This window comes from Poecilia reticulata, linkage group LG12, assembly GCF_000633615.1.
Source record: "Poecilia reticulata strain Guanapo linkage group LG12, Guppy_female_1.0+MT, whole genome shotgun sequence".
NCBI lineage: Eukaryota > Metazoa > Chordata > Actinopteri > Cyprinodontiformes > Poeciliidae > Poecilia > Poecilia reticulata.
Window position 1 is genome coordinate 3,891,417 of NC_024342.1, and position 14,463 is coordinate 3,905,879.

At 40.5% G+C, this 14,463-nt stretch overlaps 1 protein-coding gene across 1 annotated transcript; it reads right to left on the reverse strand.

The window, feature by feature from the left end:
• Positions 1–1,937: 1,937 nt before the first annotated feature.
• Positions 1,938–13,990, reverse strand: lin54 (lin-54 DREAM MuvB core complex component). The gene is made up of 14 exons (XM_008423375.2): positions 13,853–13,990; positions 10,710–11,455; positions 7,734–7,845; positions 7,523–7,653; positions 6,971–7,126; positions 6,635–6,836; positions 5,893–5,966; positions 5,603–5,800; positions 5,433–5,524; positions 5,230–5,301; positions 3,850–3,952; positions 3,614–3,751; positions 3,296–3,498; positions 1,938–2,784 (listed from the first exon to the last, which is right to left on the reverse strand). The coding sequence occupies exons 2-14, from the start codon at positions 11,424–11,426 to the stop codon at positions 2,583–2,585; spliced, it is 2,400 nt and encodes a 799-aa protein (XP_008421597.1). The 5' UTR covers positions 11,427–11,455; positions 13,853–13,990; the 3' UTR covers positions 1,938–2,582.
• Positions 13,991–14,463: the final 473 nt, after the last annotated feature.

Here is a 14,463-nt window from a genome sequence, read left to right on the forward strand (position 1 = left end):
GTTAGCAGGACTCTAGAGAACTTGACTGCACTTAGGAGATGATTCAGCTGTTGGATTCAAGTGTGTTGGACCAGGGAGACATCCAAGAGTTGCAGGACACAGGCCCTCGAGGACCTGGATTGCTCACCCCTGGGCTAGGCAGTAAACATTCTTACCTGGTGGTGAAGAGTGTGTTGAACCCTGTTAACCAACTACAACGGTGACTGCATATGAACTTCTGATTTAGGGGACTTATTTGTAAAATAGAGTAATATTGGTTGTAATGAATTTTAGTGTTCCAAATAAATCAAACGCAGACAAAATTCAACAATATACCCGTTGGCAGTTTCTGATATGGGCGACGTGGGCAATCACCCAGGGCGACATGAGACCTCTGCATGTGTAATTTTAAAATCGCAATATTTCTGTACATACAACGGCAAAAATAATAAATTGATAATATTGAAGTGGGAAGAGTATTTGGAATGAAGTGCATCTCCATGTGATACTGGCCCATAAAATCTGCTGGAAATCCAAAATGAAATAAGTTATATCAAAACTAGCACAAAGAATTTCAATTTTGGGCAAAACATGTTACATACTTAATCACAAGGCTCCTATTGTTTTGAGCTCTAATATTACCGTATCTGAGTTATAGTATGGAAGTTTGGGGGTAACGCTTATTAAAAAAACAACTTACAACCATTATAATATAATCAATCAGAATAGCTTAATCTGCATTTTAGGGAACACAAGCTCTTTTTGAAAGCAAACACAAAAATTATGGGATGTGGTTCAATATAAAACAGCTCTTGCGTTAAAAATAAGAATCGGTTTACTTCCTGGAAACATTCAACAAATGCTTAGTGACTGAGAAGGGGATGTACAATTTAAGAGGTCAACTTAATTAACCAAAATACAACACTGTTCGTACTACAAGGAGGATTATGTGTATCAATTTGTGGAGTGTATACGGAATGGTATGAGAGAGAAGTTGAAGCAAAGCACAAACAAGCAATTTTGCAAAGCAACACACAAAATAATTGAGAACTACTAATTGAGGAGGGATTGTACTGATGATGGAAATTGAAGAAATCAATAACTTTTTCCTCTGGGCCTGAGTAATGAAGTGCTAAAAGCAGATATAACAATCTGAACTTTATCAAATATGTAAATAATACTTAGAAATTATCATGACATATACTGTAAAAGAAGAGTAATGGCAATAATTTTTTATTTTACTTCTACTCATGTCTTCTTTTTGTATTTCACTATTTTTTTTACTTGAAATAAAAATCATGATGCAAGGCAGGATTGAGGGCTGCATAGCTGAAGTAGAGAAGCAATGTCAACAGTAAATATTGGTTAATCAACCATAACAGCAAAGTTAATATTGATATTGGAAAAATTTCATATTGGTGCGTCCCTAAAATAGCTTTTTTTAAGGGGAGGGCAACAGAAGGTGACATGGGTTTATTAATTTTTTTTTTTTCTTTCACAAATGCAGTAAGTAAACCTGGGAAGCTACTTCCAAAACCAGAACAAAAGTTATCTTGGATGTGCACGTCCAGTATGACTTTAACCTACTGAGTTTATTTTTATTTTGGGTATAATTTTGAAAAAGTTCTGTTTAAATTCTGGGTTTCTGAGCAGTGAGACCCTGTTACTTTAAAATCTCTGGCGTTCGTCGCGCTTTTTAAAGTTAGGGTTAGCAAAGCCAGCGGTATGTCTTTTATAGTTGACGCCATAGCCGTATCTCAGAGTTGATCTCGAAACCCCACACACACAGACACACACACACGCACGCAACAGGTATTAATGTGACCCCGCCGGACCGAGCGCATGGTGTTAATTTACTGTTTTACGACTGCGGGAGGGTTAAAACTAAATTTTAAGTCAGAAGAAAACAGCTGGTGTAAATCCAGGTAATTTGTTGTTATGACACGCAGGAACGTCAGTCATTTGGATCTAATGTTTTCTCAAGTCATTGCTGCGAGTTCATATACAGTATGCGTTTAATAAAGCGTAAAAGAGCACCTGGGGAAAATGTGGAACTCCATCAGTGCGAGTGTGTTCAGCTGCTACGAAGGGGACTCACACTCTCTCTCTCTCTCTCTCTCTCTACTGTACACCTGTAGAAAATCTCCACTTACTGCCGCTGGAATAGCTTAGCCTAGCCTCGGTTAATAATCGACAGGCTGCAGAGCTCTAAACCTTGCATATTAACACTCACACTTGATTACAAAGATTTGTTAAAATAAATATCAAAAAGATAGTTTGTCTACTGATAAACACAGATAAACTGCTGACGTTAAAATACAGGGGTTCTTGGAAAACGTCAGGATGGCAAAAGAATAGAGTGTACAAAATAAAAACAGAGAGGAGAGATCCGGAGAGCCCTTAGAGGGCAATAAATCGGGCTGAAGTTCATGTTTCAGAGGCAGTGTGCTCCGTCCTTTTATTTTCCAGCTCAAGTCTATTAATGCAGCTTAACTCCAGCAGTCTGGAGGATCTCTCCGCTTTCAGCGTTTCCGTAGAGCAGCCAGAGGGTCCGGCGTGTCCATGTCCAACAGTTTGCGAATAGAGAGCCAGAAGAGTTCGGCCTAGCAGTTGATGGAGGCGCAGTCTGTTTTAGCTTTCCCGGCAGAGCTGATTATGCTCATGAGGCAGTGTCCGAACTCCTCCAGGATCGCCCTCTCCGCCTCCACCTGAGGCTGACGAGTCTGTTCGGCCCGTTTGGCCTGCTCCAGTAAACACTCACACGTCGCTTCCAGCACTTCTTTCGTCACGAATGTGTACGGCAACCTGCGGCAGGAAAGAAAAAAAACCCAAAGGTTTAAGCAGGACGGCATGATTATTCGTGTTGATTTTTCTTCCTCAAGTTCAAATGTTTGCCGAGCTAAGATGGATTGTGTTATTTTACAGTGGCAGCTGTAGGCTAGGCGATACGGTATAAAGATTTAAATTAAATTACAATTAAATCACCTTCCATTATTTTATGAAGGTGATACAATACGGATTTTGGTTAGACAGAACATCCATCACTCCTGGAGGACACTAGAAAAGAAGGTTGGCGAGAACACACTCCTGGGGAACGCCATTTCTGATAGGTCTTATAATGGCGACTCAGTTCAATTTTCAATTAAGTAACGACCGCTCTCAGCAGGAAGACTCAAAATACATTTTTAAACTGTACATTTTCATATATTCTAGTTATTAAAACTGATTTTGGATATGAAATGGCAAAAAAAAAAAAAAATGATAGCTGCATTTCTATTTAAGTAAATGTTAGAAAAGGATGGAAGTGTTTGAGTACCTCCCGCCTCCACTTGATATAATGGGAGTCGTCCTCATCAGCAGGTCTGAGATCTGTGAGGACAGTTTGGTCTTGGCTGCCGTCTGCTGCTGGACCCTCACTTCAGCCGCGTCCGCCAGATGCATGAGCGTCTTCCTCTCCGGGCTCTCCTCAAAGTTTTTGCAACCAATGCATTTGCAAATGGACGAGCACATGATCTTTGCCTTCAGGATAAGAAAAAAAACGTTATTAAAAAAAAAAAAAACGTAATTAAAAAAGAAAAAAAGGAATTTCTTTTCAGAAACTCCTGCCCAACTGCAGAGACGGAGGTACAATGACCTCATAGCACTCGCAGTAGTTCTTCAGGCAGCCCGACCGCTTGCAGTTGCAGCCTTTGCTGTGCCGACGGTCCGACTCGCCCTCTTTGCCTTTGCCAATTTTAGGTTTGAAGGCCTCTGGGTTTCTGTCCAAGCAGGTCTGTAAAAAATTCAAAATGAAAAAAACAAACTTCCTCTGAGTATCCATCAAACGGTTTAAGCGACAGTATCCCTGCAGACACAGAGCCTGGAAACTACCTTAATGGCTTTGAGTCGTTCCGTTTCGTGCTCCAGGTTGTTGAAGCAGTTGTTGCAGTTACAGTTATTACAAAACTCTCCGTTTGCAAAGCAGTCGCAGTACCTGAGGGAGGAAACACGACAAAACTTGATTTGATGCTTTGCATCTCCTCTATAATGTTCTAAGAATTTTCTAAGGACAGATAAAACAAATAAGTCCTTCAAGGATTTTGCAATTGTTTGCGTGGGTTTGTTTGCAATCAAGCTCTGATTTTGTGGTGCTACTTTAGAAATTCTTGTAAGAAATTTTTGATACTTTTTTCTTGTTAGACCGATTCAAAAGAAGTGCCTTACTGCAAGTTGTGCAAAAATAATTTTGCTGGGTTTTTTGTGGTTGTATTTGACAGTAAATACGACTTTTTGTTACTTGCCATATCGATCACGGAGAGGAACGTGACATCAAGTCTGAGGCAGCAGAAGTAAAACAATTCTGCCACCTGCAGGTCGGAGTTACGAACAGTGTTGTTTTTTTGTTAATTAAGTTGACCTCTTAAATTGTACATCCCCTTCTCCGTCACTAAGCATTTGTTGAATGTTTCCAGGAAGTAAACCGATTCTTATTTTTAACGCAAGAGTTGTTTTATATTTAACCACATCCCATAATTTTTGTGTTTGCTTTCAAAAAGAGCTTGTGTTCCCTAAAATGCAGATTAAGCTATTCTGATTGAGTATATTAAATCCACTTAAATCCAATGTTTGGGACCATTTTTTCAAAAGAAACAAAATAGCAATAAACTCACAATTATTGAGTGAGTAATAATTATGTAAATATATTACATAATTTTTGGAGGAACACCTAAAAGAATTATGTAATATAATATGGAACGCATTGATATGCATGTTTACTCTCTTGATCAGTAAACATTAATTTAGTAAACAACACTTAACACTGAAAGACATTTTACATATCCTAAAATAAAAAACAACGAATCAAACTAACATAAAAACCACACACAACTGGAACCATAAATAAAATGCATTATAATGTCTCTAAACAAAATTCATCAGAATGGAAATTGGAGTTCATATTACTTTGTTATGCGATTAATCGATCGTCAAAAACCACAATAATAATGATAAAAAAGTTAATCTTGTGATAAGGCAATTTAAAACATAAAAATCTTATTTAATCATCATTCAATGTAAAAAAACTTAAAAAGCAAGCATTATTGTGTAATTTGTTTTCTAATTTCTTCCTCACTCATTGTTCCTTTTTTCACCCTTCTCCAGATCTTGAAAGTGACGAAAGCTAATTCGATACTTTTCACAACGTTGGATGAACCCTGCCAGTGAACACATTTCCCTCCACCACTTTAATGAAGCAAAGCCAGTCAGACTTACAGCTTGAGGCACTGTGACTTGGTGCAGTTGCACGGTTTTCTGGGTCTCGAGGTCGTCTCTGCTGCCGACACGCTTTAAAGCAATGAATCACATTAAAACACGGACAAAACAAAGAGAACAAGTATAGCATCTAACATCATTAGAGGTAGAGTAAACACAATCTATAAACAATAAGTAATAAAATAAAAGCTATCCTGTCTTACCCATTGTAAGGGAGTTTGGCCTGAGTTTGGACGCTGCTGGACGCAGGAAAACTGGAGCTGCTGGCGAGTGTCACAAACTGTGACTGCTGGAGCTGCAAAAAAAGACGTTACCACATCAGAAATGTTCTACATTTGCTTCAAGAAAACGAATAAAGAAAAGTAGTACTAACCTGCGTGACGTATTGTGCTGGAACAACGGCGTAACCCACATTGCTGCCACCGGGGGCAGATGTGAGGACGGTCCCTGGGGGCAGGTTGGTGAAGTTGGGCTGGATCTGGGGCAGAGGGGTGGCGGGCATGATGAGCCGCTGCTGTGTCTGAGTGGTGGTGACCACCTGTGGTGCAGATGTCAAGGGTTTAGGCGCCACCTGCAGGCAGCAGAATGCAAGAGGACAGCTTAGGAACATTTCACACACACAGACTCCCCCAGAAACCAGCGACCATACAGCGTCTGCTTTACTTGTTTCATTGTCTGTGCTTGGACGACAGGGACCGACATCCTGACCGCTCCAGTGTTCACCCCTAAAGGTTTACCTGGAAAACATGAAACACACACGGTAAGCACCAGGCGCGCTTTCCGAGTAGGGCTGCAACTAACGATTAATTTAGTAATCGATTAATTAATCAGATGAGACAAAAATTGGGACAGACTTTTCATTGAAGTCTTTATAAAATATTAGAAAACATTAATGAGTAACTAAATTCCTTTTTAAAATAAGAAAATAAATATTTTATTGACTAAAATACAACATAGCATTCGTTTAATGAAGTAACTATTGATACAAAAAGCTGCTAGCTACTTGTTAGCAATTAAGAAATAATTAGTTGCTACCAACAAACAGTTGCTAACCATTATTTAGCAACTAACCATTTTTTCCTATTATAGAATATTAATTGATTATTCTAACAATTAATTTTAAATTTTAAAATTGGCAAATTCTGCAGATTTTTCATTTAAACATTTAAGCCTTCTATAAAACATTAACAATACTTTAAATACAAATAAACATTAAAATTCCTTTTTCAATTCTTAAAGCAGTCGTTAATCGTATTCTCCAGTTAACGATTAATTGATTACTGAATTTGTTAACAATCATTTCAATAATTGTTTCATTGTAATTAATTATTTCATCAGTATTTCCTGCCAACGCAAGAAAACTAGCTCTGAATGAGCAGATGAAGCAGAAGGAGTTCAGGTTTACCTGTGGCCACTGAGCTGGTGTTGGGAGCGCTGGGCTGACCCGCCGCGCTGGCCGTGGTCGCCGTGACGAGGCGGACGTAGTGAAATCTGCTTCCCGGCACCTGAATCTGCTGCACGTTCGGCTGGGTGGCCAGAGGGATGATGGTCTTGAACTGGGAGCCGCCCACTCCTCCAACAGCGACGGACTGGACAGGCTTAATGTTCTGAGACGGTTCAGAAAGAAACAACAGAACGAGGTTTCAGGCAAGTAAGTGTGGAGTCATTGAGCAGAAGACTGATAGCTGGGATAAAGGGAGAGCAGAGGATTGTGCAGGCATGCAGCAGCAGGTGGCCTCACCTGCGCAGTCGTCTGGCTGGTGGCCACCTTGACTGGAGATGCAGGCGCCGACTGCTGGACCGCAAGAATTTGCTGGCCAAGTGCTACATTGACGGGCAGAGCTACCGACTTCTGGCTAGTGTTGGACGGCGGGGAAGCCACAGACACCACAGTTACCTGGACAACACAAATAACATGGAGATGAAATATTTACATGTCGGTGTCTAAGCATAAAAAAAAAAATCTGCAGTGTCCCAATTTTTTTCTATCCGATTAATTGCCGATTAATCGATTACTTTAAAAAAAGAAGCAAAAAGGAATTAAATTATCTTATTTGCAATTTGTTCAGTATTTCCAATACTGAATTAAACAAGCTTACGTGGTTAGATGAAAAATCTGCAGAATGTGCCAATTTTCGCCTCTGATTAATCAATTAAATCATCAGAATAATCAATACAATGACCAGTAACTAAAATAATCATTACTGCAGGCCTGACCGGTCTTCAGAGCTCAGAATTTAGCGCCATCTGAAGCCTGAACACACTGAACCCAGCAGATCTTCCAGCGGCTCACCTTGCTGGGAGTCTTCAGAGGCGAGATGGCGATCTTTTTGCCAGGAAGGCTCTGGATCGTAGTGTTGTGGGGCTCGGACAGCGTGATGGTTTTCGGTGACATCACCGGAGACGTTTGCGTCACCATGCGCCCTGGGAACGCACCGCGGAGCATTAGCGAAGCAGACATGCATTGAATGCAGCCGGAAGTCAGAGTCAGAGGAGACGCTCACCTGCGATAACAGGAGTCACCGACGTCTGAGGACTCAGGCCTTTGCTGTTGACCGTCTTTGTGATGATGAACTTGATTGGAGCAGTTGAGGATGCTGGTGTTTTCTTGGGGATCTAAAGGACGTGAGCAGTTACAAAAAAAAAAAGAAAAGGAAAAAAAATAAATCAGCCTTACTTGCAGCTGATTTTTTTTGAGGACCCCGATAAAGAAAAAGGACAAAACTACAACTTTTAAATTCAAATCTACACACAAAAATGTTAAGACAACAGAAAGTCATCATTCTTTCCAAGCTTTCTGGTTTCTTTCCATTGCCATGGTAACTAGGACCACATCTCTTCATTGGCAGAGTCTAAAACACACCTTAAAATACACCGAGTTGCTGTATTAAAACTCAGCCAAGTCCAGAAAGTGTTTTTAAATGAAAACTGACCAATATTCTCTTTTTATTGCAGAGAATAGACAAAATATTGTTTTAGTTTTCTCCATTTGAGCCCAGAATGATAAGCAAACTGGATGTTTCTGATTTGATAAGAAAAACAAGAAAGATAAAAACACTTGAAGTTTTGGATCTACAATCCTGTTGTGATTTAATTAAAATTAATAAAATAGCTTACAGTTTATTGTTGAGTAGATAACTTTTTTTAAATCACAACATTTTTGGTAATTTTAGTGTTTAAGTATTGACACTTTTGACTTTGGGCCCATATGACAAAAAGTTTGGAGAAACCAGATGTTTGTTAATAAAAAAAACCCCCCAAAACAAACAAAAAAAAAACAACTAATGCATTCGTATCAAAAGTTTTTACACCCATGTTGCAAAATATATTGAGTGTCATTCAAATGAAATGCATAAGAATGATGCAATGTGGCGATGAATAGGTCTGTCACCAATAACAAATTTTGCAAGATAAATTGTCCGACTAATTATTGGATTTTTATTGTTGTTTTGAGGCCATTTTAAAATATGATATTGACAATAGCATAATGAAAATCTGTAAGGTCACTTAAAAATAAATAATAATAAAAATAAAATGATAATAATAATAATAATAATAATAATAATAATAATAATAATAATAATAATAAAGAGGCTAAGAACTGTCCTCACAATCAGAGTTGTGGAGAGCTGTTGCTGGGTAAAGTTGGAAAATATTACAAAGACGAGACGTGTGACTCAGACAGGTTCCAACCAAAGATGGCTGCTTTAAAAGGCACTCCAACAAGCATTAGCATAAGGGTGCACACACTCATGCCAACAGGCTGTTGCAGTTTTTGCTTTTTCTTCCCCTCCTCTAAGACTCGTTTGCTTTTCAGCTGAGTCGCACAGGATAAATGCCAAACTACATGAAAGAAGGTTGCAACTCGCAAACATCTGGTATCTTAACAGGGATCTACAGACTTTCTGTAACCACCGTACGCCTGATCTCTTATGATTCATAACCCTGTATGCTGGGCTCCATTAGGTGTTTATTTACACAAAAGTCTACGGTTACTACACCCGGCAGGTCTGCAGCCAATTAAACCTTGTTGTGTGTGAAACATTATTTACAAAACAGAACATGTTAAGCATATGAGCAGAAAAACTGTTTAATAGAGAGTAGAGCTTAGATTTATGGCCCGAACCACATTTATTTGCTTGATGGTCAGGTTCGTGTCGGGCATCTGTGGTGTGTTTAGTTAGCCTGAAATACATACAGCACGCAGAATGCTGTGTGAAGTTGTGTTAATCTACCAATTATAGTAGCAAATAGCTTAACCTGTTGAGGAAATAAAGAAAATATGTAGGGTGCAGAAGTTAATCAGACCCGGTTGGATTGGATTTTTGTTTTTAGCACCAATATAAACTGTAATGGAGAAGTGATGTGGGTTAGACTGTCGTGGTTTCAGTGTGCATGGATTACTAATAGGGGTTTGCCAATAAGTCGACCCCGATTTCCGTATTTTCTGTGATCGGACGATGCATATATGTGGAACTGATCTTATCTACCTCAATGACAACATGAGGACACGGATGTTGTCATGGATCCATCGAAGGGTGACAGATAAGTTTTTTTAAGGGGTTTTTTTGGCTCTGGTGGCCTTTATTTGAAAGTGTCAAGACAGGAAAGTAGGTAAAAGGAGAGAGAGGGAAGGCATGCAGCAAAGGTCACCAGGCCGGGAATCGAAGCTGCGACGGCCGCATCAAGGACTAAGGGTTGCACTTAACCCCTGCGCCACCACAGCACCCCAGATTAGGGGTTTTAAAGATTGATGATCGGCCATTAAAATCTGCAATCGATGCATCCCTAATAAATATCTTCTTGCATCTTCATTTGGCGAACTACCTCAGTTTCACTATCATAAAACAGTGCAAATTGGAATTAGGAAAAAAAATTTGCTTAATGAAACATGGCAATTTTTTTGGGGAAAAAAATTGTGCTAGAAGGAGGTGGTTGTTTTTTTTATTTATCAAAATTAGCGTATTTGGCAAAACTACAATGGAAATCCTTTTTCTCATCACACAAATCTTATAAACAGCAACCAGTTGATACTAAAAGAACAGAAACAGATAGTAAGTAGTAGGATGATGATGTTGTAGCATATATTTAATGACTTATAGCATGAAGAAATGTTAATTCACGTGTGATTCTCATTGCGTTTCTTATTTAATGGAAACACAGCAATTTCAAAATTGTGCTTTGTCACAACTGACAGAACGTCAAAGTTTTGTACACATTTGTAATGGAAACACAGTCACTGATAGTAGAGCAAACTTTGGCTCGTCTTCAGTCAGTCGTTTCAGTCATCGTGACCCGTTAGTGTTTGTGTGCAGTGCATTAACCACTCGGGTAAAAAAGGACAGGATTTTATTCTCAAACCAGAAGACAGAGTGTGAAACTGGCTAACTCAGGTCATCGATACATTGGAGGACGTGTTAAATCCTCAGCTAGCGTTCCTTTTATTTGCTGTCTTATGAACACAAACCAAGCATCATTACCTGTACGGTCTTCAGCTGCTGGGCCTGTAATGTGGTCACCTGGTTGCCGGCGCTGCTCAACACTGGTTTCAGCTCTCTCCCACCAATAGTCACCACTTTGAACTGCGGCGTTGGAGACTTCGCGTCCCTTGAAGTCTGTGAAACCCCGGGTTTGCCGCCCGTGTGGGGCAACTGGAGCACTATCGGCTGCCCCGACTTCCCTATTGTCGTGACCAAAAGTTTCTGCCCTTCTTGCTTGATGACTTGGGCCGGGGCAGCCGCGGCTTTCGCCGCCTCCGTGGCTTGAGCTGAGGCCACCTTATTCAGAATGATCTGGTGGTTGGCGGCAGAAAAGGCGAACGGAGTCGCGAGCTTCTGGGTGCCGCTCGTGGAAACCGTCGTCCCGGTGAGGCTGTCTGTAGTTTTGGTCGCAGCTGTGGAAGTCGCCAAGGCGGGCTTGATGGCGAACAAGGTTGACGAAGCGGAAATCGTGATGGAAGACTGACTCCCCGGGGCGTAGTCTGCAGCTGCAGCAGCGGTCGCGGCCTGGACACGTTCCACCGTAGCGGCATTGGAGCGGGTGCTTAAACTTTCTGATGTCACAGGAGCGTCCGTTTCCATGGGGACAGACGTGTCATGCGTGGGCTCCGACTGGGAGTGAGGGACCTCCTCTATGGCCTCCGTATCCATGATTTCATCAGGAAGGAGACTGTTGAGCTCCGGTGACACCACATCCATGCTTGCTGTGTCTTAGTTCTCTGTTAAACCTAAATGATAAAATCATTTTTTTAAAAATTAGATGTGTCAAAAATGAGAAGCTTCAAAACAAGAGCAAAACTGAATGGAAACAAATCCATAAAATACCCAAAAAAGAAACAAGACAAAAACTGTTCATGAGTGAAGTTTATGAAAATATCTTGAAATAACCGCATGTCTTTTGTTTTTTTTATTGCTGCACTGTCATGGTAATACATTTTGCTGGACGATAAATTGTCCCACAAGTTATAGCAGGGGTGCCCAAAGTGGGTCCTCGAGGGCCGGCATCCTGCATGTTTTAGTTCTCTTCCTGGTGGTTCTAACAACCTCCTCAGCAAGTCAGTGTTCCTCTTAGGCCTCTAATAAGCCATCATTTGATGCAGGTGTGTAAAACCAGGGAGAGACCTAAAGCATGCAGGATGCCCTCGAGGACTGACTTTGGGCACCCCTGCTATAACTTGTGGGACATTTTATCGTCCAGCAAAATGTATTACCATGACAGTGCAGCAATAAAAAAACAAAAGACATGCGGTTATGGCGATAATCAATAATATTGTTGTTTTGAGACCGTTTTCAAGTAATGTGGTAATGGAATAAGAACACAAGAACACATTTTCAAAGATCCATAAACTTTAAATTCTAATGAACATTTAATGCTGGAACTGGTTTTAAATATGAGTAGAGATGTGCTTATTACGGACCAAGACTAATCAATTAGCAGTTAATTTCTATGGTTCTCTCATAAACCCTATTTCTATCAAAAAGATGTATTTTCTAATAGTTTTACATTCAAATCCTATAGCTTTTGTCTTTAGATGTCACACTCAATTTGTATCGTAGCTCTTTTAATGCATTTATCTGCCTACTGTAGTGGGTTTCTTTCTGTAAAGCACGCTGAATTGCCTTGTGCGTGAACGCTGTTATCCAAATTACCTGCCTAGCTTTGCCATGGTAACTGAAACAACAACAATGGAGATGACATTAAGAGAATGTTTCACCTTTTAACAATCAACTTCCGAGCACGTCGTTTAATTCAACTGGCTGCGTGTAATGCAAATGTGCATTAACAGGATAGCAATGCAGACCGCCTTTAACCAATGGAGGGTTAAACAAACATAAAGCTAGCCATGCCAAAGCTAGCAGTGAGTTGACACCAAAATGCCCGCTTTGAGAACTTGACCTGTAATGTTAGCTGTCAGGGAGGGAAGATTAAATGAACGCAGTGATGAGCTGGAGGTACATTTGGACTGGAGCTGATGTTGACAGAAGCTGACAGCTGACGGTGGGTCCGCTAGGCCGCGCCGTTTATCTCCGGCGTATCTTTGTCTTGCCGCACTCTGCTCCACATTAATCCAGCGAAACGCTCATACATGAACCCCCCAGCCCCCCTCTGTCCGCCCCATATTTACTCCACACAGACACACTCACTGCTCTGAGTGTTCCCATGAGCCTGGAGGGGCAGCCAACAAACGCGGGCTGCATTCGTCTGCATTAAAAACAACCCAAGAAGTGATGTCGCTTGGGGTAAAAGACTGGGGGGAAAGCGTCAAGCTCGTTGCGTTACTATTTCAGGCCCGGGTTGGATTTCGAAAGATCCGCCATTTTTACCTCGTCATCAACTCGGTTAGCTCTCCGGCTAACACTATCCATTTCATATTCTTCCCCCATTCTACTGCGGCTTTTACAGAGACAAGTCGTTAAAAAAACACGTAGAAACAAGGCCGGAAATTAATAAGAAAATTGTTGTAAATGTGTACTCAACGGAGCGGTATACTCTTTCTACACACTGAAAACACACTGTAAACAAAGCTAGCTTTCAGTAATTGCTCCTGTCACCTGAGAAATCCATTTAGAAGTAAACATTGTGCGGCACAATTCCAGTTCAAGCTGCTGTAACTATGCGTTTCAATATAACAGGCTCCACAGCCTGTTATGACTTGTGCTCATCAGTAATCATTTACACATCCTTTATTGACAGGTCAGTCGCTTAAAAGAACAAAAATCGCGTCACTAGACCGACCATAACCTGTCATTGTCCAGCTGAAGCGTTTACTTTGTAGTAAGTTAACTAACCAGACGGTTCAGAAAATACTGGCCGCATATCCTACATTGAAAAAAAGTGTTCCTTTTGTCCCAAAATTGTTTAAACATTCGTCATACTGTACATGATCATTTCTAGGAACATTCTGCGCCTTCCTGACTATCTTTATGATCAGTAGCAGCAGCTTCATGAAGCCAGCCCAGCGGGCAGGACAAACTGACTGTACTAGCGAAGTTGCTGAGCTGGCTAACCTGAGCTAGCTAGCACAACATTATACCTCAACATTATTTACATCCTTAACTTTGCAGCTTCCGGTGGGATACGCTGCAGTCAAGCGTAGAGGGGGCCAATATACAACCGTGCTTACCCGAGATTTTAACGCTGGGCAGCGTTTCCAGGCGAACCGAGGAAAGGAAAAAGCGATTGTTCAAAATACCGCGCCGAGCGCCATTCCTCCCTGACATTTCACAGAGCGGCCACGCCCTCCACGTTCGACGTCACCGTGACACTTTGTTTAAAGGTACAGCGCAGTTTTTACTTATAATAGAAACGTAATTAACGTCGTCACAAATCTAAAACACATTTTACAAATATGTAAATTCTAAACAGTGGTGATATTAAGTATGTTTTCTTTATAAATATTTACAATTTATACTTTAAAACCTGTAGAAGTATAAAAAATAGCAGCAAAAAGGACACTCCTAAACATTTATGATGATGTATTGATCAAGCTGCGTGTTTGGTCTTTGCTGGATCACCTCACTTAGTCCTAGCTTTTTTCTTCTTTTGCCTTTTAAAGACAAACTTTCAAATCCACTTAATTATGGTGTGGGGAGGCTTTTAGTTATGATCATTTTTTTGGCTTCCATTGCCCTTTGTTTTTAATTGACTTATCAAGAAACAGCATCATACTCATACACTGTAACTAGAGGGAAAAAAAACTTTTATAGTGGACATTATACTTGTATGTGGACAAAT

Bases quoted from the DNA above. Each gene is read 5' to 3' on its own strand.
- lin54 (XM_008423375.2), bottom strand. From the start codon at position 11,426: ATGGATGTGGTGTCACCGGAGCTCAACAGTCTCCTTCCTGATGAAATC. The intron at 6,837-6,970 runs GTGAGGCCACCT...GAACCGTCTCAG, and splicing joins CCAGCCAGACGACTGCGCAG to AACATTAAGCCTGTCCAGTC. The intron at 2,785-3,295 runs GTACTCAAACAC...TTCCTGCCGCAG, and splicing joins ATATCAAGTGGAGGCGGGAG to GTTGCCGTACACATTCGTGA.